Source organism: Seriola dumerili, unplaced genomic scaffold, assembly GCF_002260705.1.
Source record: "Seriola dumerili isolate Sdu_G_001 unplaced genomic scaffold, Sdu_1.0 BDQW01000002.1, whole genome shotgun sequence".
NCBI classification, from domain to species: Eukaryota; Metazoa; Chordata; class Actinopteri; order Carangiformes; family Carangidae; genus Seriola; species Seriola dumerili.
Genome location: NW_019174257.1, coordinates 8,648,484 through 8,673,349, shown reverse-complemented (window position 1 = coordinate 8,673,349; position 24,866 = coordinate 8,648,484). Strand labels below are relative to the sequence as shown.

The 24,866-nt window shown below is 41.6% G+C and overlaps 1 protein-coding gene across 2 annotated transcripts in view; it reads right to left on the bottom strand.

Annotated features, from left to right (window-relative positions):
• Window positions 1-564: 564 nt before the first annotated feature.
• The window catches only part of pde4b (phosphodiesterase 4B), a 93,525-nt gene continuing 69,223 nt past the window's right edge, over window positions 565-24,866 (bottom strand). The window contains exons 6-14 of one of the 2 annotated variants that reach the window (XM_022738727.1): window positions 22,372-22,484; window positions 10,659-10,752; window positions 6,950-7,233; window positions 6,624-6,788; window positions 5,724-5,823; window positions 5,430-5,584; window positions 5,200-5,322; window positions 4,513-4,695; window positions 565-4,392 (exon numbers count right to left, since the gene is read on the bottom strand). In XM_022738727.1, the coding sequence (XP_022594448.1) occupies window positions 3,952-4,392; window positions 4,513-4,695; window positions 5,200-5,322; window positions 5,430-5,584; window positions 5,724-5,823; window positions 6,624-6,788; window positions 6,950-7,233; window positions 10,659-10,752; window positions 22,372-22,484 (1,658 nt within the window). In that variant the 3' untranslated portion in view covers window positions 565-3,951. Of the gene's footprint in view, window positions 4,393-4,512; window positions 4,696-5,199; window positions 5,323-5,429; window positions 5,585-5,723; window positions 5,824-6,623; window positions 6,789-6,949; window positions 7,234-10,658; window positions 10,753-17,112; window positions 17,345-22,371; window positions 22,485-24,866 lie in introns of those variants that run through there. The other variant, XM_022738735.1, reaches the window with a different exon arrangement.

The window sequence follows — 24,866 nt, the reverse complement described above, 5'->3', positions numbered from 1 at the left end:
TGAAAGGTGCTGTACAAATAAAGTTTAATATTATTATCCTAGTAGGAATATCTGATTTAACAAATAATAACAAAAAGAGACAATTACAAAAAATTAATTGATAAGGAAAATAGCCTGCAGTTGCAGCCCTAAATCTGCACATTTATTTTGTACCTCTTATTTGCATGTTTGATGGAACTGATTTAAAAATTTTAAATGAAGTTTCACTGTGTTGCAGTGTAATCTAATCGAGCTGTGATATTTTCATGTTTTGGGAATGGCAGTGTTATTAGGACTGTAAATTGGTTCACAGCTCTTTGGACTGTTTGGGTGTCAGGAGCAACACAGGCCTCTAGGGGCCACAAGCAGGGAATTTAGACTAATGTTGATACTGTTTTACATACTAGAGGCTCTTTTTTCAGCGTAGGACCCAGGTGCTCAGTTTTGTAATGGGACACAGCCTAATGAAACATGACAAACATGTGGGAACCCACCAGAAGCGTGACTGTGACCCAATTTGTTGTTCACACCCAAAGTAAAGAAAACTAGGCTATGAGGGGGGAAAAACAGCAGAAACAGATGATATATATTCATGCTTTGCTTTTAATCACTTCATAGAAAAAGTATTTCAGATTTATTTTTGAACACAATATACAATATAATACCATACATTGTGTGAAACATTTAATAATCCACCTGCAGTAACTGGTGGACTTGAACATATTGACAATTTAAAAAAACCCATCTCTCATGCAGATAGTGCTAAATCTGGCTAACCATTTGGACACAACTAGGACCAAAAAAAGCTTGAACATAGATAAACAATGTTAATACTGACAAATTTGAATTTCAAAACTGCTAACAAGTTTGGTCAGAAAGAGTTCACACATTAGCACAACCAGTTACATAAGATCATGTTTTGTTGTTAATTCAGAAAGATTCACGTCAGTGCCGGGCGCATTGTAGCATGCTACCAATACTGTCCCCGTCTTATCTACTTTTACATGAAGTGCGTTAAGTGTAAAAGGAGACAATCGCTTTGTGTTTGTCAGTCGAACCTGTATCTGGCCTCATATATCAGCAATCTGCATTCAAATGCTGGATGGAGAAGCTTAGGTCGTGACAAGCCGCTGAGAGAATATAAGCTATTTGTATACTTTGATACCAAGCACTGACTAAGCTTCTGTGTTCCTTAGCTAGCTTGTATGTATCCTATATCCAAGCCTATGCAGTTTAACATGTCCTCTATGTCACCTCTGGGTTACCAAATTGCTGCTGTCAGATGAAAACCTTGTACCTCAATTGGTCCAAAATTGTTTTCCATTGGAAAAATTATCTAAGAAACAAAATGAGGATATCCAAATTCTGGCTATTTGTATGAAATGTAACTGAGCTAAAATTTAACCGAGAAAAACTTTAATATTCAGAAATATGAAAGAATACCACAATAGGAATTCAATTTCAAAATGATGCCAAAGTGAGAACATTTTTGGTTTAATATTCATGCATAATAAGATTAATCTATCTCTCGTCTGTGACATCACATTAAAAGACGATTTTAACTTTTATGTAAAAATAAAAAGGCTCTCTGAGTTACAAGGTTCCCATGTGACAACAACAACATGTCTCTTTAGCTGCTGCTCTGCTGGGCACTCAAAACATTGTGCGAATATATACTTAGATATATTTATATATATTTATATATATAAAAACAATATATAATACATATATAAAAAGACTCTAATCCAGAGTCTTCTACACATTAGACACCACCACTTCCAGGTAATGCAAGTGCATATAAATTAAAATAAATTTTACATTGAAACATTATTTCTTATTTACAAGCTTAAAGTATAGAATAAATACACACTGTTATAAACAGCAAAAAGGACCAACTTGAGCTCCTAGCGACAAACAGTAGCGACAAAGGTGTGGAGTGATAAGGGTAAGGCCTGATGACAAAGTCAGCACATCCAAACACACAGAGAAACACACGCATATGAAACCTTCCATACATACAAACTGCACACAAACGATTGCCACTTAAGCATGCTGGAGTGAAATTAGATGAAGTACCTTTTGAGTATATCAGTAAACCAATATGAAACTGGAGAGACGTGATTATAGATGCAACTAGGACATCTAGTAGAGTCAGTCGTGGAAGCCACAGGAGTAGAAATGTGAGGTCTGCAAACCATTTTCAACCTATCTTCCCCAATGCATTAGTGAAGAAACAAAAAGAGGCGTATTTTGGTTTGTTTTAAAACTAGAGCACCTAATGATTCCTCTTTTTTCCAAAGGGTACAGTCTGCCATGCTGATTCCAGCAATTCCATCTGTGCCAAATTCTAATAACCCGACTGTCCTGGAAACCTGATACAGTGGAGGGGGAGGGGAAAATTTCAATTGACGTCAATGAGCAGAAGCAGCACTTGAGGGATTTTTATCGCAAGGAAGAAATAGCCGGCCTGATTGTTTTGGGGTCGTGTCCGTGAAGCCTAGAGGGGTTTGTAAACCATGTGAATAGTGGCGTTGATGAGGGTCTGAGAGTGCCTTTCAGACAGGCAGCTGTAAGAGCACCTTTAATCATCTGGTCTGGGCCTGATTGCAGAGGGGCAGGGGGGCGTTACATCAGACGGGTCTGGGGTCAGGCCCTGTTCCAACTAACAGGATTATTAAGACTGCAGCATACCTGTGGGCTGAAAATAGATTCACTGCTGTTGTGCATTTTGTCCTTGGCGGACTTCATTTCTGATTTAATAGTACATCTAAGGAGCTCGTTGTCATGAGGTGTTTGTTCTTAGTCTTGCTTGTATTTCTGCTCACTTTATCTGGTGGTAGGTTTAAACTGGGCTAACCTCAATTTCACACCAATACGACAACTGCAAAAATGAAAAGATAAAGTCGCGTACATAAAATGTCACAATAATTTTACACAGAAAATTTAGCAGGAATACCTGACCAGTTGCAAAGGAAGGATTCTGTATCCTCACTGAGTATTTTTTGCCTTAAAAGCTTAAAAGTCAAGTTTTGGTGTGAAAAGGTAGGAGGCCCCAATGGTCTGCAGACTGTTACAAAGAATAAGAGGAAAGGAAAGACGTATGTTTGTAGATATAGTATGGAAAAAGATGTGATATTTCAGTGTGAGTGTGACATTCATTGACTGACATCTAATATAGAAAGCAACAAACTAACTGTAACATGAACCATGAGTGAACAAAGGTGTTTGAATTCCATGTGTAAAGAAAAACGTTGTGCTCAGATTGAAAAACAAATATGATAAAATGTTCATGTTTCCCTATTTAGATGAGTTTGCCCAAAAGTTGTTTGTCGACATTTGTTTGGATTTCTCTATTGCCCAATACATGGAAGACTGTTCTCTTTAACATACAAAAAAGATTTTGCTCTTTCAGATAAGAAAAAAAAGACATTTCACAGACATACTAGAGTGTTCAATAAATAAAAAACTATTATAAAGACAATAGTAAAAAAGGCACACAAAAGTCCTTTGACAAATGGTACAGGAAAAAAGTAAACACTTTCTCTTGCTATACAAATGTTTCTCCATCAGTAGATCTTACTCTATGCTACTTCTAGATCATATCATATCTGTAAAAAAAGTCTTAAGGTACAAAACTTCTCTCAGTAGTGTCAGTGTCCTTTTAATGCCAGTCCAGAAAAGAAAAGTAACCATTTCCCAAACTGGCCGAAATCCTTCAAGTTCCACCCCCCAGTCTCGTCTCTCCACCAAGACTAAAATGTTCGCAGTAATTATTTCCTGAGAACTCTGAAGCCGCTTCACTGAAACTGTCCGTCCGTGTCTGGCTTCAAACACCCAAGTGCAAGACGCCCCTGTGCAGGCCAAAACTAAGCCTTTGCTTCTGTGGGCTTGTTAAAAAGCACAGCTGCAAGAGGATTTCCCCTCTTTTTCCAAAAACTTTCAAATCACCATGTGAGCCTGATGATGCAAGCCCTATGTATCTGTGGGTGACGCCTCGTGTGTCACGATTTCTATTGCTGTCGTGGGCTCCATCATGCTGCCCTCCTCGTTCTCCGGACCGTCCAAATAGTCCAGGGGAGGAGATCGAGAATCTCCTAGACTATCCTCCTCCTCTTCTTCTAATTCTTCTTCTTCCTCCTCCTCCCCTTCGCCATCTTTCTCTATTCCATCTAAGTCCTCCTCCTCCAAGGTCAGCTCAAACTGAAATTTCTCCCCACCTCCCTGCCCGCCAGTGCTGCCGCTATGTCCGTGCGTGCCCTGGTCATAGAAGGGAGGGGAGGGACTCTGGGGTATCATGCTCTGGTACCAGTTCCTGTTGTCCTCCAGCGTGTCCAGAATGTCCTGGGCGTCTGGGTGAACCAAATCAGCCCAAGTCTCCCAAAGAGGGTGCACAATGTAGTCGATGAAACCCACCTGAAGGAGACAAATGAGAGTTACAAGTGAGTTTCTTTGAAGTTTTTGATGCACTTATACGAATGTGCACATCCATCGCTGATTGTGCATGATTCAGTTTCTATGCGCTTTGTTGCCTACCTGGCTCTTTTCCACTGAGGCTGTATGTTTATCACACATGGGGCTGATCTCCATCCCCCTCTCCCTCTCTCTGTCTCCCTGGTGGAAGAACTCCTCCATTATCCGATCAGTCCACTGACGATACAGCTCCAGGGACTTAGTGGGGTTACTCAGGTCAGCACAATGCACCATGTTACGAAGCACCTATTAGAAATACAGAATTTAAATTTAGTAAAAATATACACACTCTAAACGCCTGTACACCCCCACTCTCCAATGTACAATCAGATTACTTTACAACTAAGAGATTAGGAGAAATTAGATTCTTGAAGAAAAGACATTTAAAGCTAATTCTCTAATGAGTTTTGTTATAAAAGGAGGTTGGTCTACACAACAGTCTAATAAAGAGGAAATCCTAGGAAGACCATTACAGAGACAGTGTAAAGGGAGCACTTAAAGGCAAAAAGAAGATGGATGGAGTGAGAAAAGGAGTGACAGTGGGAACAGAGGTCAGCTATGTAGGAGGCCGGCTAATGATCATTGGCTGAGTAACCTCTGTCAGCACTGGCTATTGATTAGAGCTATTAAAAGCACGTAAAAGAGAAGTGGAGGGTTTCCAGTATGTTGAGTCACACATACACAATCCATATGAAATGCACTTTATTTAAATCGGTAAGAAACAAATGTTTTGCAAAAACAAACATCTACCTGTATCCTGTCTGTGTAATTATCCAGCAGCAGCACTCCAGAGCTCGTCACCTTCTTCGTCTCCACCATAGTCTTCAGATCGGCCAGCAGACTCATGTGTTTGGACATGTCAGTGGCCAAAACCTGGAGGGGAAAAAAGAAAACACTGTCAGCATCGAAGTTTCAGACAGATTGTGATTTGAATCAAAATGGTGGTAGAAGAGAATAGAATATGAATCGTGATATATTACCATGTCGATGACCATCTTGCGTAGGGACTGTCTCTGCTTCTTGGTGAGGTTCTGGAAGATATCGCAGTTGTCCTCCTGTAGTAGCTTGAATCCCACAGCCAAGTGATGGTTCTCCAGCACAGACTCATCGTTGTACATCAACGCCAGTTCAGAGTCTGGACAGAGGTAAAAACAAGATTTTAGTCTTTGTCACGAATACTGATATTTGATTATTGAAAGCATCAATTTATAGGTTTTTAAAGAAAGCAACAAATTAGCTATCTTGATTTCATGTACAGTAATATTTTCACTTACTGGTGTTGATTAGGAATTGGTTTGATACTCCAGGATGATCAACATCATGGATAGCTGCAGCAAAGATGGCTGCTAGGATCTCAAGGTCAGTGAAGACGGCCTGTGAAAGAAAGAACGGAAAGAACGAACATGAAACTACTTCTGGAGGTTTAAAAAAAATAGCAGCACAAAAGTTAACAGTTAATCCAATCCTCACTAACTATTGAGCATTGTGTAAGGGAGAGATAACAGACCCACGGTCATACATGAAAACCTTGCAATTAAAATATCTGATTTTCAACCTTAATGTGATAGGAAATGCAAATTTTTCAGTCACGTTCTGCTTTAAGGAAAGCAATCGCAAGCCTGGGTCACACAAGGCCAGAGAAATTTTCCTCAACCAAATATGAAGCAAGCTGTGTGCCTTTCTGTGAAAATCCACTATGAGACAGCGTAATACTATGTCTGCTGGCTGCGATAGATGAAAGACGGAGAACGGAGAGGAATAAATCATGATCTAAAGGCTGATGCATTCTGACCTGACTGTATCTCACCAGCTACTCCAACTTCAGGAGAGCTCTGAGAAAATGCAAGCAGGAAAAACCTAACAAATAAGACATGTATCGACGAGTGGTGAAGTAAAGTTCTCCGAGTAAACTGGAGGGGAAAAGATGATTCAATGGAAGGATGCTGAGCTCTTCAAAGCTAGTGTGGCACTCCAGGAAAGAGGCACATGGGGTGATGTAAGAGTTCTCTCTACTTTAGTTTTCCCTTATTTCTGTGGATGCAGATTGGTCAGAGCTGGGGGAATTTTTCAACCTCCAGAGTTGAAAGATGAATGAGGATGAGATAATGTAAGCAGAATCTGATGTGAGGTACTAAAAACTGAGAACTAAAATGACACTTGATATTATAACTTACATCCAGGGCTGGAGTTGAGAGGAGGATGTGTGTGGATTGGGCTACGTCAGCAGCATGTAGGCTGTTATGGTAGGCCACATCTGAATGGTAGTGGTCTTCCAATGTCATCATGTAGGCCACGAACGTATCCACTGGAATCTTAAATGTCTTTAACAGGTCTCGCTCCTAGAAAAACATCAAAATTTAGTCAGGACTAAGTATGGATAACTTTAGTGGTACAAATCTGAACCAAAAAAAATAAAGTAAAAGGCAACAATGATGTAAGTGAAGACACAACAGCATGCAGAATCTTAGGATTATACTGATAAAAGTATTACACTCCGTACCTGGAAGATGGCGTACATAATGCAGGTAAGAGGTCGGTTGTTGGAGTACTCTGAAACAGTGAAGATGTTCAGGCCCCACTTGTTCAGATCATCCAGCTCCTTGGACAGCAGCTCCTCCTTATCAGTCTTGACGCCGAAGCGAGAGATGCTGCTGCTGGAGAGCGAGGGCCCGTGGGAGACCTTCTTGACCCCGCTGATCTGTGTCATCAGCTGATGCTTCTGCTGCTTCTTCTTCTCTCGTGTCTTGGATGTCGGCGACGGGATCTCCACCTCATTCTGTTTGTCTGCAGGTGGGGGAATATAGACATTTTTAGTTTTTAGAAAAGTGTGGACATTATAAGGAAGATGTGGTTAAAATTCCCATCTACCCTCATAAAGCATGAGTCTTTGTTGTAATATGCTTCTGAATTAGGGCCTGAGGACCCAGGTGTACTATAAAAACACCTGCAGCAGTTTAGTTCCTGAAGGATTTATTGATTCATTCATTCAGTCATTATTTGTCCCTCCATTCATTTGTTCATTCACGCTCCCTTCCCGCCACCTGTAGTCTCTGTCTGAACTCCCACTGTTCATTCGTCTCAGCCCCCCCCCCCCCCCCCCCCCCCATCTCTCAGCAGGTGGCTAACATCTCATCTCCTGTTCTTTTCACTCTCATAGGTCAGCCCATTGACAGACTGAGAGCTGGGGCTTCTAGACAGTCCCATAAAGTCAGTCATTCAATAAGTTGGCACATCTTTTGCAGCGTTATCAAATCACTTAGTACAGAGTGGGATTTTAAGTCTATTCAACCTTATCTGGTCTGGCCACAAATAAAGTGAATGACCAGTCCAAAAATAAAAATGAAAACATGCAAGGCTTTCATGTAAAATTCTTTTGAAAAATAATTACACATAATACACCATATACACAGTATTCACATTTTATCCAGAGAAAAAAAAAATACAAAAAAATGCCAAGTTTCTTATAATAACCAACCAGGCCCTTGTGTTTATTGCAATGACAGAAGAAGTGAATGAATCCTGCAGGGGCTGGCTATCGGCATGTATGTGAGCTGTGCACACATCTATCAAGCCTGGACTCAGCTCATCGCTGGCCTATCAGCCTTTCCCTGTGGAGGGTTATTCAATTACCAGCTGTAATTCAAATAATCACTTTCACTCTCATGCTCTCCCTCTTTCTCTCCCCCTTGCACTGTTTTCTCTGCCTGTCTCTCTATCTCTCGCTCTCTCTTCAGTCCTCCAGTGGTAATTGAGAATGGGCAATTAAGCGCTCTCAGACATGTGCTGCGTGGGAAACAAGGGGAAGAGCAATATATTGCCCTCTAATTTATTACAAGCCATCATTATCACCATTGCTGTGTGGTGTTTGTGTGTGTCTGGCCTGTATGTATGTATGTGTGTGTGTGTGCAGACAAGTTCGCAGTGTCATTCTTATCATTCATTTCTACTACAAGTAAGTGCCAGTATACAGTAAACGCTGTGCGCTCTGTTGCGCAGTTGCCTTGATAAAACTGATCTGGAGGTTTGTAGCACAGTTCTCATGATCCTGGTGTCGGTGTGCCATCAGATTAAGACTCTCTGTTGCAATTTGGCTTCCATTGTTGTCTCTTATAGTCCTGCTTTTCACTCTGTTTGCTCTCATCTCAATCTTTTCTCAAGCAAAAAAAAAAAAATTAAAATATGTAGATGTATCTATCTCTCTTTATATCTGTTTCATGCTCTGTTCTGTCTCTCCTTTTCTTGCTTCCTCTTTCCCTCTCCTCTCTCACCTCCCACGTTTATTTCGATTTCATCCGACTCCTTTTCTTCCTCCTCCATATGCTCTAGTGTGTGAGACACAGATGCAGTGGGGAGGGTGGAGAGGGGTGGGCGTTTTTTGGGGACTTTTTCCCTCCCAGTATATTCCCTAAGCTAGGTGTGTTCTGCTGTTGCTGATCAAAGGGAATTATGACAGAATTATGCTGCGAGGACAGCTGTGGCGGGGGAAAGGCACACGTGACTGGCCAGCATTCTGTCGGCCAACAATCCATAATGGAAAGCCCAAAATCCTGGTTTGAAATTGCCCTAGATGAGAAACCGAGGGATCTTTATTTATCTGGGGAATTATCCAGGTTCCATGAGCGCTGTTTTACCAGTCAACAATCTGCCTCAGCATTAGCTGGGGATTTGTGGTGAATCTAAGAATGCTCTCTACGGATCCAGACATATGGCAGGAAAATGTAATTTCTTTGATCCTGAATGGATACTTTTATAAAAATAATATGAAGCAGAAATAAGTGCATTACTGATGTGATACTAATCTTTATGGATGGAGGGATTAAACAGTGCTGCTGGTCAGCTGAGGCCAAACCAGGCCAACTGTGCTGCTTCAGCCATTTTTCTTTCATTCCTCATTAATGTTAACCTGTTCTTTCTTCTTTGTCTGTCTGTCTGTCTTTCTCTCTCTCTCTCTCCCTCTCTCTCTACCAGCAGCAGGGTAATCCTGATTTCTCTATCGAAGTGATAGTCATCTCCGTCTGGATTCTCAGGGCAGCAAGAGAGGGAGGGAGAGGTGGAGGTACAACAAGGTGTCCCTGCTGACAAAGATGCATTAAGACAGGAATGAGTCACCCAATCTGCCGAGCTCATCTCACTGCCAGCAAAGGGGGTTCCTCTGTACCTCTATTTTCTCCCTCACTGCAGTCAGTTCCCTCCTTCCCTCGTTTGCTTCCTCTCTGTCTCTCCTCACCCCTCCTCTCACTCTATATGATCCGGAGGTAAGGGATCCGCCAACAACACTACACCGGATCAGGATGCCAATCGAGCGGAAGCGCAGTGTCTATAAATATTATAGTATATATAATTATATACCCTACTATTCTAACTACCCCTACATGTATTCTGTCTGGCATCTTATTATTCTTCCAGTTTGTCAATCTATATTATCTTCAACTCATTTACTTGCCTGTTCCCAAGCTTTGTAAATCTTTCCTGTAGCTGCCCTCATGCTTCTGTGGAAATCTCAAATTTATCATAAGCCAACTTTTACATCAAAAAATCTGGAAAATTGATTGTCCTATGAGTGGTAGTTAGGTTATTTTTTTTCCTACAATGACTTAACAGTGTAGTTTGGCCCCAGAATCATGAAACGTTTTCTACATGTGGGTGACAAAAACAGCAGAGGCCACTTTCTAAAGTCGACATAGATGGATATTTAGCAATCAATCTATTCTCAGATCTCAAATGTACAACCCATACTGACAGCATCCAGTTCCAATCCACTTACCCCGGTTCTGGCTAACAAACTCACTTGTCAGTCAAATGGTACTTTTTGTGGTAGCCAGCCACCTTAATGCCTTTTTATTTCTCTAAATACTTTGAGAAATTTTTTTTTTACTTCAGTTTTAATGGCCATTTTGAGCCCAATGCCATAAACATCTAGACAAAGCTTAATGGCGCAGTGTTTTATGGTACGCCCCCACAGAAAAGCCTGCCAGAGCAACTTGCACAGCTTAACATCATACATAAGACTGAACCTGCAGAAAAACATTGCGGCAAAGCAGAGAAGTGGGTATTTGTGTGAGCCACTCAATATTTGTGGATGTTTGTATTTTTCTATGTACTGTGAACATACAGGTCATGATTATTCTCTGTAGTGACTGAGGGTGGATTATAAATTGGTGAATTTGTTAGTGTGATTTTGAGTGCATGTACACAAGATCTTCATTTACCTAGGAAGGTGTTGGAGATGAATTCGGAAACCTGATTCCCAGACCGACTCATCTCAGATAGGTGCGTCAACTCCCGATTCAACATTCTCTTGAACTGCAAGAGAGAAGGAGAAAGAGGAAAGAGGAGGAGGGAGAGAGAGAAACATACGTCGTCAGTTTCCACTGAGGGAAAACCTGAGATAAATTATGATATAGGATTCCAAGGAAAATCCAAGAGTTCCCAGTTTTCCTCCACCAGCTCAAGAATATTATTTAATTACAGCATACAATCAGTGGGGGGACACATCTTATTTTCCCCTCCATTTTCCCTCAAATTAATTAAAGTGCAGATCATTATGTGTGTTACCAGTTGGGAGGCCATTACCTTTTAATACCCCTCAATTCACCCCCTGCAACCAATTTACAGTTTTATTACACTGAATCACATTTTTGGGTCCTATTTAGCTGTTTTACTTGCGTCAGTGTGCAAGAATCTCAATGATGTCAAGAGGAAAATCTGCACACAGCTCCCTAAATTCCCCTTCCGTCACACATTTTGGTGATTTTCATGAGAGTTCATGTTTTATATTATTAGCAAATAAGGGATACATGCATTTGACAGTACACAGGCACTGCAGTAGCAGCTGTTTATGACAGACTGATGCATGCGCGTGCACACACATACACATTAACACACACAAACAGACACTCTGCAGAGGGCTCAAGATGGAGCCTGAGCCACAGAACACCATTCTGTCAGACCCCCCTGATGGAAATATCTGTTGGTGCAATTAGGCTAACAAAGTATCCCGAAAAGCTCCACAAAAACAACTGATGTTATCAAAATGCTAAATTTCTTTAGATATATTCTCTAATACAACAACAACACAGCTCCGAGACGTACAATGAAATGAGTGCGGTATCCCAACAAGCTACGTAGATAAGCACCACACACCTTAATGTAACCCCAAGACACCGACAGCAAGTAATTGGCTTCAGGCATTTTGGACCCCGTTTTTTCGTTCCTACACAAAGCCAGAACTGTAATCCAATAGAAAAAATAGAGGCAGATGAACAGGATTCTTTCAACGCCAAAAAGAACAAAAATCCCCTCTTCTCTCCTCTTGTGTTTCTCTTCTCAGCAGCTAAGAGAGCAGCTCGATGATGGCTCACTCTCCCTCTCAGCAGCAGTAAAGGGCCAGCTCTGAGTCTCCATGACTGGGGATGGAGGGATAGATATATGTAGGGAAAAGTGTAGGCGCTGTTGCCAGGCTAGGCGAGGAGGAGATCCAGTAGGCTCGGTGGATCGGCAGGAGCAGCAGCAGCTGGAGCCGTGAGCTGGGGACTCTCAGTGCACTGATGAATAATGGAGAAGAAGCAAGGAAGGGAGGAGGGGAAAAAAACAGCGATGGAGACAGGAGGAGGAGAAGGAGGAGGGAGTGAGGCAGCGATGTTCATCTGACTGGAGGGGGGGTTCCTCCACTGGATTTGTCTTGCTTCACTGCTCTCACTGCTGTAACGCTCACTCCCCCTCCTACCCTGCTTCTCTCTCTCACTCTCTCACCATGTTCCTCCCTTTTTCATTCCCTCCCTCTTTTTCCCCTGCTGTAGTCTGCCAGCCCCAGCAACACTATTCAGAACACATGATTTGACAGAAAGTGGGGAGAAGGGGGGAGCCCTAATTACAGCTTGGCATTGGTGTATATATGAACTTCTAAAGGGGTGTTTGAATGATTGATGTTTAATATCCAGACATGGATTCCAGATGTAACTTTTCCTCTTTTCTCTAGCTTTGCAAGTGCTGCAGATAAATCCCATCCTCTTCAATTTCCAGCCCCAGTAATTCCCTCTTAAAGCTATTTTTTATGAAGTCAGCCATTGTGAAGGAATGTCATTGAGACATACAGCAATTCCTCCCCTCTACAGTAAAACAATGAGGGTTGGGAAAGAGGATGGGGCACGTATTGAGGAATGTGAATGCACAGTGACAGTATCTTTATCGCCATTATCTCTATTATCATCCGCTCTTCTCCCTCTCCCTCTTTTGAGTCTTCTGTTGTTTCCTGACATCCCCGAGCGCAGCGGCCATTGTGGAGAACTCATGAGCCTGTTCATTATCTGTATCCCATAATAATATTAGATGCTGTCAGGGTGTCTGTGGAAGGCTATTTTTAACAGCCGAGAGACAACCAGAGAGTGGGGAAGAAAAGAAGAGGGAGGGGGGAAGAAAAAGAAGAGATGGGAGATAATTGCATCCTTCACCAATTTAGGTGACATCAGCCCACGGTTTATCTCTCTGCCTGTGAGTGAGTGAGTGTGTGTACGCCAATTACCAGAACACCCCAATGCCATGGCAACAGCATCAGTTGGCCAGTGTAAGGCTGTTTTGAGAGGAGGAGAGAAGAGAGGTTTCCCCTGTTCCTTCCCAGGCAGACATGTGATGTAGCTGCTGAGCTGTCACAAGGACACACCACACACACCGCTTTCACTCGCATCCACCAATGCGCAGACTGAAAGTCGCTCCCCCTCTCCCTCCCTCCCTCCCTCCCTCTTCACAATCTCTCCTCCCCTCCCCTCCCTCCCTCCCTCCCTCCCTCCTTCCCTCCACTCCATCTCTCCTCCCCTACCTCCTCTTCTCCATCTCTCCCTCACTCTCCACCACTTACATGTCAATTTCTCTCTCGGCTGCCACTTGCCAACACAGTCATCAATCTCTCTGTCTGTCTGTCTGCCTCGCTGGCAGAATCAATGGGCTGTCCTTGGAGCAGGTGTTGATACTGCTGCAGTGTACAAGGCTAGGGCCACCTGACTGGAATATACTGTTAGATCAGTACTACTGGCCAATTTCAAGGCGAGGTTGTGGTCTTGTCAATTTTGTCACAACTCTTGTTGGTGAACCCCCTAGAGCTGCTATGCTTCACCAATCAGAAAATAATCATGGTTCTTGTTGCTTCAGAACCGATGCATGGGAATCTGTAAACAGAAGTTGCCAGAGAACCTTTCAGCCCAATATTTGTGTTTGTACGAGTTTGGAAAGATGTGTGGGAGATCAAAGCTTCCCCGAGAGGATTCCGGATTATCCTCCCACTAAGAGAAAGAACCAGAAGAAGGGAGGCAGGACGCAAGAAAAGAGGAAAAAAAAGAGAGAGGCAGAGAGAGGAGGCAGCTCTTTATATAATAGCTAACTGCATAATATATAAAGAAACCAGAAATAACAGCGGGGGATGTCTCTCTGCAATGTGTTGAAGAGCTATGCTTCCCCAGAGGCTGAAAAAAATGCCTCAGTGCCCCCCCCCCCCCCCTTACAAATGCTATTATCTGCAGTTAAGCACAGTAGATGGTCACATGCATGCTTTTACACACTCATGTTCATGTATCTGTATGACTCTGTTCTTGGCAGTGTGCGTTTGCTGCGTTTTTGCTTGTTTTTATTGTTCAGCAAGGGAAGCCTCTTTACCACCTACTGATATCATGACACTGGAGGAAGATTAACTTCTTAGAGCTCTGTGGGTATCTCTTTTTCACATACCCACATACTATATATTCTTATTCTATTATTTTACCCATTCGCTTCTTGCTAAGCTCAAACGTCTTTCCTATTCTCTTTTTTTGTCACTTGATGTTTCTAAACTGTCCCCTTTTTCCTTTTAATTTTCTCTCTAGTATTTTTTTCTATACATCCTGCCTCTCCATTTTCATTCACTTGTCTCTCTCTCTCTCCTTGCAGGGGGTTGGGTTGATTCAGCAGAGAGCTGCTGTGACAGAGGCAGAGAAGGTGAATGGAGCCTGTGGCATTTCATTGTGAGAGCGGAGAGAAAGAAAAAAAAAAAACATAACTCTGAGCCTCCTCCATTCAGATGTGATCCCATCAGACAGCTCACTGTGGAGGGCAGTCAGGCGGACAGGTAGGCAGGAAGGCCAACACAGAGTCTTCCTCTGACACGAGACTCTGATCTTATGCACTCACAGCAACATGCTTCTATTATCTGACCAGGCGCTACACATCAGACTGAACTTAGATTCTTTTTCTACACAGATTCTTGTTGATCTGATTATAAACACGATAACAACTAGTACATTGTGTTCTCATAAATCCTTTTTATCATTTTCTTACAAAATGACACGATTTTAACTTTGTCAGTTAGATTCAGTGTTTTTCTTGCCACAGGTGGAAATGCTTCGAATTGCCTAAAATGTCAAATAAAGCCGGAATCACAAGTCCAGTTTCTTTCTTGTCTAAATTCTTTACTTTGAACAGTTGTTTTCACCTGAGGTGAAGATTGAAGTTGTGCCTTTGAGCCACTAGTGGGCACACCATGCTCAGTGTGCTGTAGAGCAGCCTGCTCTGTGTTCAGAGAGCGCTGACCCTGTAACCCTGCAGAGAAACAACTCACAACTTAACCAGGAGCTTGAACTTAATAAACCTCCTTTCTGTGCCAAACATGCAAACTCAACTCATTTAAATTTGATGAGGTGTGAAATGTTGTATGTTATTATTTTTCAACTTAACAATTCTTAGAAACTTCAACTAAAGTGAATCATGATTTCCAGAAAAATTAAATGTCATCTTTGTCATCTTAATTATATTTTATCAGTTAATCAAATGATCTAATATTTAGAGTACAAAACACTGCTGACTGACTTATATGAAACTTTATCAGTAAATCTGTAGCAGTTGTGGTTTATCTTGCCCCTCTCTTTAAGAAACATATGACGCAGTGTGGTCACATTGGTGTTATGGCAAAGACTCGTGGTGACATAACTCTGTAAAGATCAGGGAACCTACCTACGTATGAGCTGTGCTTATGCTCGGCAGAGGTACAGACAATTCTGAGAGACAGCCTGACTACCTCTCACTTCCTCTGACTCATGCACTCGTGCGTCTGCACGAGAAAGCGTGTATTCGCGTATATGTGCCTCTGAATCTAGGAGCTAAGATGTATTGAAAAAGACCAGTAAGCTGTAAGTACAGGACACAAAAACTGAAGAAGATAAAAGTAAGTGAGAAATTTCTCAGCTGAGTGAATCATTCCGATCACTCCCGGCTGTTCAGAGCCTCAGTGGATTCAGATGTGGTCTGCAACACCATTTTTGGCTTGAGGAGAGCAGTTAACAGGCTGCACAGCCGTGCTGGTCTGAGCTTTGGTTACTTCGAAAGCAGAAAGCATCCCAAAGTAAAATACCACACAGGCAGTATTACACCAAGAAATTTCTTTGAAAGCCCAAGACACAGGGAACACTTGAATTACAGAAACAGCTTCTACAAAACTCAACACTCCAATGCATGGTCAAATCATAATGACAGCAGTGTTTGCATCATTATTTTAACAGAAGTCATGTATGTATGTAACTTTTGGGAAGTATTCACAGAAAGATTTGGTTTACTCTCTCCATCCCGTTTGAACAAACAGACCATTGAGCAGCATCTAAACACATCACCACTACCTCTTGCTTTCACCCCAGATGACCCGAGTGTGGTCCGTCTCTAGGTATTGGTATTATGCTTAGAAACACCACTTATCACCTGCCTGGTCTTCAGGTGACTTAAATCCAGTCTTTGTGCATATTAACTCGCTTCGCTCTATGTTTAGACACGACCACACTCTTCTAGAGACCAGAGAAAGACAAACAGGCTCATTTTTCCTAAGATGACTTTTGCTCACATGTTTTCAAGTAGCTTTGCAGTTCCACTAAGTACTAGTTAGTGTTGCCATTAGGTCAGTTAACAACTTTGGAGGAAATCAGTTCCAAGGAGAACAAAACAGCATGTGCAATTAATAGTCTCGACAATGCCTATAACTCTCTCTCATCACCCTGAGTGAAGAGTTTAAGTAATACCATGAGCTGAAGGTATATCCACTTATACTGTAAAGGCAACATGAAGACCAAGAGACAGATCTGCCAGCTGTCATCAGCAGAGTTTAACTTTGATGTTTGAAGAGAAGTGGTTTACAGTACAACCACAAAACTGAATTTGTGTTTTTAGCTTCAACACATGTAAACTCAGCGTCATATGAAAGGAAGCACAACGGTTCTCAAAAGCAGAATGCACGCACCAATGTCTCTTCCTGCATGAACCTCTGAAAAGATATGTAGATTATTATTATTAAGAAATTACCATTAAAAACATACACTTTGATAATATACAGCCAGAGTAACTAAACATCCAATGCTGTAAAAAGGCAGGAAAGCCTAAAGCGCACATTCAGCATCCGCTTCAGTGAAATGTACTTAAAGTCCTCTTAGACTTTAAACAACACTAAAGGCTGAAAGGACAAATAGCATCTACTGAAACTGTTTGAAAAGGCTGTAACTACAGCATGTGAAATTCACATCACGTTAACCAAGCCACAAAAGTTCAGCACTTAAAGTCAACACAAGACAGATGATCCTACAGTCCATTAAGAAACCAAAAAAAAGTAAAACAGACTATAAACTCCATGTATTTAACAAGATAAATCCCAAGAAAACTCACCTTTCTCCAACCATTTAGCTTCCCTAATTTCCTCTCTTTCTTGTCAAAGCAGCAGGCTCCCATGTTTCTGTGTGTAGAGTGCAGAGCAGAGTGGGACTGCCGTCCGTTAAAGTGTCTGTCTCAGTCTGACTACAGCATGAGTAAAAGGACCAAAGCCTCAGCTCTCTGACGCTGGGAAACGCCACAGCTCTAGTGACTCACTTTGGGCTGCGAGGTCTGACTAGGCTTTACCTCACACCCTGTGTATGTGGAGCAATGATTGAGTGTGTGTGTGTGCGCGCACACACGAGAGAGACCTCTGCTTCAAACACACTCCCTCATGGGGGTAGTCCCGCCTCTAGTCTCTTGCTCTTCTTCTTACTCCTGCAGCTGTCAGTCACAGCTCTGAGGTTTACACTGTCGATATCGCACTGATCATTCTGATGACTAGAACACTTCCTGTTTTAATGAGTGGATTTCCTTGAACTTCAGCTACAAAGATTCCTGGTAGTTAAAATATATTCAAGTAAAGGTTTAATTGCCAAATGCAGAGAAGTATTCTTACTTTCAAGAGTTCTTGAGTTTGCACCAGAGTGCTGTGGTAGAATAGCATAATTGAAACAAAGTCACTCAGCTGCTTTTTAGTAAATGCACTGTGTCTGTATTTCCCTCAGGGTGCAGACGACTCTGCAGCCACAAAACTGCACAATCCTAACACTGGTCACTGCAGGAAACATTACACATTAAAAATGTACCAACAGGCACATGGGTCCTGTATTGTAGACCCACACCTGTAGTGTTAAGCAAAGGCCCAACAACATCTGGCTAAATCCACAAGTTTCAAATAGGGCTACAAGTAACAGCTATTTTAATTATTGATTAATCAGCTGATTATTTTCTTGAGTGGTTGAGTTATTGTTTTGTCTATAAAATGTCAACAAAAGTGAAAAATGCCAAACACAGTTTCCCAGAGACTAAGGGAATGTCTTTAAATGTCTGAGCTGCAAAGACTCGTTGATCAGTCAATTAAAATAGAATTAATCGGCAGCTATTAATCGTTGAAGTCATTTTTAGGTTTGAGAGTGAGAAATGGCTGCTTTTCTTGGTCTTAAATTACAGTATATTTAATGGTTTTGGGGGTTTTGGACTCTTGGTTGGTCAAAACATGTGATGATGTCACAATCAGGTCCAGGAATATGTGAAGGAAATTGTTTTCTGTTTCATAGAATAAAAGGCATAAGGATTTATAGATAAAAAAATAATACTTAGTTGCAAATGGTTTGTATGTATAAAGATATTAAATTCAAAGTAGATAAACCAGAGAAAAGGAGCAAATCTTCAAATTTTGGAAGCTCATCATCTCATTTAAAATTTGTGATGAAACAAGTAAACTAATCGTTTCAACTCTACTAATAGTTAATCGTTTACATAAATGTTTAACCTGTTGACTTTTTTTTTCCAATTAATCAATTAATCATCTAGCCTATAAAATGAAAATAGTAAAAAAAAATATCTTCTAAAGTTCCCCAGATCCCAGCTGATGTCTTGAGCTTTGCTTGTTTATGCCTATCGAACAGCCCCAAACTCAAAGAATATTCATTATTTGAAGATATAAAGCAGAAAAAAGCAGGAAGTCTTGATATGTGTAAAACTGGGAAATGACTTCAACAATTATTAAACTGTTTGTGAATTGACTAATTGTTCACTCAACTTATCCTTTGAACACAAGTTTCAAATGACAGAAGATCTACGGTTTTGACACAGAAGAATATTCCAACTCAAAACAGGCCTTGACTTGTCTACGTCAGCTCTACATAACAGAGAGGACAGTCACGTAGTGTAAGTCCTCAGCGGCGACAGCCCCCTGAGCTTCACCTTGGAGGTACGGCAGCAGCTTCTCGCATTTCACCTCCCTCATACTCATGTTTCATACTATAACACAGCTTGAATAACAGTTTATCCATCCTAAATACAACAGGTAGTCAGCGGCCTTATTAGTCGATTGGCATGTTCTTGTTAATAAAACCAGGTCGAGGGTAATGGCTCGCATGACAAAGGTGAAGCAGTTGTGTAATGATTTAGTTTTGGGTAAAAACAATGCGAGGAGTAAAACAGCTTAGATGGCAATGGGATTAGCTCACTGTAAATATAGACACACAGCCACATAAACACACTAACTGCATAAAAGACAGACGTGTTTGATGGGGGATTCCTTATCAGTATCTTATCCACAGATGGTTACGTGCCAGGACACACTCTCCCACCTGCCAAAGTCACAGCAATGAGAGGGTCATAATACACAATACACACATGGTGTCACCTGATATGCTACACTGTGGATCAGCCACATCCAGGTCTCCTGTTTACACCTCACAAATACTCACATTTAAGACTGAATTTTTGAAGAAACAAATCTGAATTGACATTTAAAGCTTAGTTAACGGAAACTGTGCAACCTCCCATAATAATGCATCACACTGAACTAAAGAATATGAAACAAACTATCAAATTTTTTTTACAATTTTAGTACTGATTTGTGCTATACGTAACTATCTTCGTATGTTGGTCTGCTGACGTGAAAGTGCTGTCAACGTTTCATGCTGTGTTATTGTTTTACAGTCTCATTATCTTGGCAGATGATGGGTTGCAGTCTAATAGTGTTTTCTGGTAAAAGGCAGGGTAAAACTGTCCCGTCATTATTCCAAATTTTGGATATTTTGGAATTTCTCAAAGCGGTGGACTCCTACAATCAATCATCACCTTCAGATAACTTTTGGCCTAATCCTGCCAGTTTTTTCTGTGATTGTGAAAATGCTGACATTACTCAGTCCTCGAGTTAGATAAGAGTATCTTATCCTGTAAGCCCACAGATGAGGGTGGATATAAACCAGCAGCTTTACCACATTCATGAATATGGCAAAAAAGACATTTTATTCTTTCAGCAAAATTCTAGTCTCATCTTGCTGTAATGGACACATTGATATATTGCCTCTTATGTCGTGCTGTTATCCTGAAGCCTTCTTTCCATCTAACTGCTTATTTGTTTAAATGGTTAACAGTATTTATTCTGTGATTCAGTCATCCTCATATATCTTAACTGAAGCCAGTCCAGCTGACTGTCAGAGTTGGATCCGTCTCCAGATGACGACAGCAATGGGATAAATAAACACGACCATTAACCATCCAAACGGGTATGATGGGATGTCTATTGTCGTCTGGAGAGAGAGCAGGGGATCAGGAAGGAGACAGGAAGAGAGAGTCACTCTGCCCAGGGGTCTGCATGGATCTCACACACACAGACACACACACACACAAAACAAATGTTCTCTCTCTTCCTCTCTAGTTTATTGTGTTTGACCCACTGCAGGATCCCCTGCATCCTGTTGTCCAGTTTTATGAGAAATAACAAGCATTTCCTCTTGGCTCACCTGACAAACTGGTTTCAGGCTTTCTTACACACAGCTGCCTCAAAAAGTATTTTCCCTATAGGCCGCCATTATAAATTTGTAAAACTCCCAATGCCCAGAAAAGAGAGTTTTAATTCAAGTGAGTGGACGCCATCTTTGAGTCCAATATCCAGTTCTTAAAATTGCTCACCCAAGTTTTCTGGGTCCTGGGTACTCTTCCACATTGGCCTCTCAGCTCAAAGACTTTACACTGGTATGATGTTGTGCACTTCAAGTTGCTTCTCTATTCGCATGGAACGTTTTACAAATGTAAAAGCTTCATAGGTAAAACATTCATAATACAAAGACAGTTTTACTCCTCTTTCTTTGTGTCTTTTTTTGGGATGCAGGGTATCTTGCCATTGCAGTGGCGTGAGTGGCCACAGGGACAAACTGGCAGCAAGGCTGAGTGGTCGCACCGGATCCAGCTCTCTTAATACAGCCATGGTTGTAGTCCATGAGTGCATCAGTGGCCAAAAGTGGTACTGCAATAAAAATATCCCCTGCAGCCCAAAAAGTATTTTCACCATTGTAGAGCTAATACTGTGCATGATATCATGCCAATGGTCTATTGGCCAAGAGGGGACAAGCAGTTGGCCAATTATTAGACAATAATGCGCACGTGCAGTTGGCCACACAACACAGAAGTGGACCACAGCAATCCAATGAGACCGAACTATTTTTGGGTCATGCACTGGATGAGCAACTTTCAGTGGAATGAATGGAAGCTATCTTGAAGTCGATTATCCACTTTCCACAATACATCTGTCATCTAACCACACGGCTTGCACAGCACAAAGCTTCAACACAGTGATTAGGAGGCTGATGTATTACAGGATCTGTAGTTACTCAAGCTTTTAGCGCAGAAGTTTGAAAGTGAAAAGTTGTTACAGTGCCACTATCAGGAAGTTTTTTCCCCCATAATTTAGTCTGCACCATAGTGAATGAGATTGGACAACGAGTGGACAAACTGAAAAGTAAAAATAAGGTTTGAAATTCATAAAAGAGGCTAATTAATAACTCACTTTAAAAACAAATCCAGCAATTTGTAGATGCATATACAGATAAGGAGTTGCAGTACAAAGCACTAGACTCTCTCAGTAAGTAATGTCTGGGTAAGTTACCTATACACCTCTACCAGCCACAACATTAAAACCAGTTAGAGCTTTTAATGTTGTCGGTGTATACAGGACCAGGAACCTTGGTGCACATCACACACACTCATTGACACAGTAGAAACATAATGACCAGTGGACAGTCAAAAGCTGTTTGACAGAAAAGATGAAAAGAGAGCCACAGCGGGCCAAGAGACAAAAACACACACTTCCTTTTGACAGACCAACTTTGCACAAAGAGAGAAAAAAAAACCCACAGAACCAATGGAGCTTCGTGTTGATTTAGGAAGAAATGAGCTGATGAGTAACATCCACTGATATTGATACACATGTACACGCAGCCATTATAAGCAGTGAGCACTCATGCACGCACTGCTTACAGCTCCAAGGCACCAACCCAGACTCCTCCTCCTTACTGTACATGTTCAGACTTATCATACTGTTGACTTTGCTTGGGTCATGCCAAGTTCAGCTGAAGTATCTCTGGATTCTGTACACTGGCATTTGTGTGTTTATTATGCTGGGGGGTAAGTTCTCCAAGCAGCTGCTCAGATTCTTTGACAGCTCCCTCAAAGAGCACAACCTTTTCTATATGAACACTTGCAAAAAAAAAAAACAACAGTCTGACTAAAGTTTCTCTGACTGAAATAAAATAAAGGCAACATCAGGCTTGCACTCATTACATTTTTCCACATAGTAAAAGATGCAGCCTGTCCTACCTTGTTGGAAGCCATGTCACTGACAGAGCGGTAGGTCTGGATGGTCTCCAGCTGGTCCAGACACCAGTCCAACTCCTCCATCGTCTCCATGGCCAGCTTCTGGTACGCCTCATCTGTCAACAAGCAGCCGGCACACAGAGACACACAGTCAGAACAGACGGCGCACATGGAGCCCGAGCGCTGCCCAGCCACTCCCAGGCAACATCCACCCACGGGTCCCCCTTGGGGTGCCTGCTGCTGCTGCTGCTGCTGCTGCTGCTGAGGAGGGGGAATGGCTAGAGGTGGCACCCGGCTGCAGTGCTCCTTCATCATGAGGAGACGGCTCTGTGGTGAGCTGATGAGACTTGCAGCTGTCAGCAGAGCAAAGCGAAGGAAAGCTGGGACCTGAGCTCACTCTGTCACACACTCAACTTTTCTCTCTGTTCATATGTGTGTGTGTGTCTGCCCCCCCAATCTGAGGCCCTCAGCTGATTTACATAAAATCTACCCCCCAGAGCAGGAAACCATATACCCCCACCCCCCACCCCCGTCACACACAGAAACACTTTAACCCACCTTACAGGAAGCAGACACCTCCAAATCTACACGCACATGCATAAACACGCATCAAACCAAACCTTTGAGTTAACTATACCTGGCATTTTTGGTTTCTCTGACATGCATAGACCCACACAAACATATATACATACATGCATACATAGACAAATAACACTGATTAGGTAACATTATTTAACCAGTGTTATCACATCTTTTTGTTGACAATAGACAGATAAGAGCACTCAATCAGAAGTGATACTGTTTGTTTAAAGGCTGAGACACGAACTTGGTAATGGGCCTATCTGTCTGACAGAGATGCAGGATGCTTTAATGAGTCCACAAAGAGCTGAGAACATTCATTTGTAAATTTGGTCGAGGACAAAAACAATAAGTGCTGTAAAGACGTATGTGGTGGTTGTTTTGCAGTGTGTACGTAATAGGCTTAAGGCCTAACCACAGACACAAATGTAGTACAATGACCAAATTACAGGAACTGACTTGGATATTAATTTTACCAGAACTGAACAATATTCCTATAACGTTTACCAACAGCCAGGGTGTGTATCTTACTGTATGATTATCTTTTGTTGTGCACTTTGTTGTATTTTCTGTTTTACAAGTCATATGTACAGTAAGTGTATCATCATACACTCATCAGCTGTAATATACTCAATAAATGTAAAAAGTATTATTACAACTACTGATTATTTTCATCACTTAATTTGACAACTATTTTTGTCAATAAAATAGTGAAAACTGTAAGTCACAATTTCCTAGAGCCAAATGTGATGTTTTCAGATAGCTTGTTTTATCCAACCAACAGTCCAGAATCCAAAAATACTCAGTTTAGTATCATGTTACACAAAGAAAAGCAGAAAATCATTGCCTTATAAAAGAAAAAAAGAAAAAAAATGTAGCACAAAGTGATTGTGGTGAAATAAAAGTAGAACATGCAAATAATTTTAAAACGTGTCTGTGCATTATTAAATAAAATCAAGGGAGTGTATAACTCTTTGGTACCTCATGCTAAAAAACCAGCGTATTTAAGCTATGATTTAAAAAATCTAGATCAGCAGTTAGAAAGTAAATAAAGACAGATTCCAATCAAAGACTGGAGCAAACAAACTTCTACATAGTTTCTAATATCTGTAAGGTAACAAGATTCACCGTTTTATTTTCCACTAATCTAAACCATTCATGTTACAATAAGCATGATGATCGATTTAATGAGTGACTTTTCCCTTAAAATTTAAATAATTGTTTACACTGCAGAGCACTGATGACCCGGTACAGAGAAAAACAAGAGAGGCAGTGTGTTGTGACCACTACTGAAATATTCTTGCATGAACTAAGAGCCAGTATTCCAACCCTGTTCCTGTGGTTTGACTGTGTTTTTCAGACAACTACAACTGTACGTCAAGGTTGGAGTGACTCCGTGTTGGAAAGCGGAGGGGGTGTGTGATGAGGTGGCTGGTGGGGTTGGACTAACACACACACATACATGCACAAGTCTGCTGCCCCTGCATTGTGTATACCCTGGGTCTCCTAGCTGCAGAGCACAACATGGCAGCAGGGTGTGCACTGCGGCGACCTTAGCGTGGCCACGTAGAATGTGTCCCCTGCTCTGATCTCCTCGCCATCAAAGACACGAGCCTGTTTGCTCTCCCAAACATGAGAGGCACCTGGCGCTCTGCCCACAGCCTGCCCTCACTCTGATGAGGGGAGTGAGAGAAAGAGAAGGAGTGTATGTGTCTGTTTAGTTTAACTCCACCAGCGTCTGATGTTGAAACGGCTTACACTTATTTGAGATTTTTCTTTCCAGTATTCCCAACATTTTGAGGTGGTTTGTATTTTTTGAAGAGCATAGACAAGCCCTTGTCCCCATGACAGTTTTCTCATTTGAACTTTTAAACTCTGCTTAGACAGAAAGAAACATACAAGCAATTTGGGCAATTGAT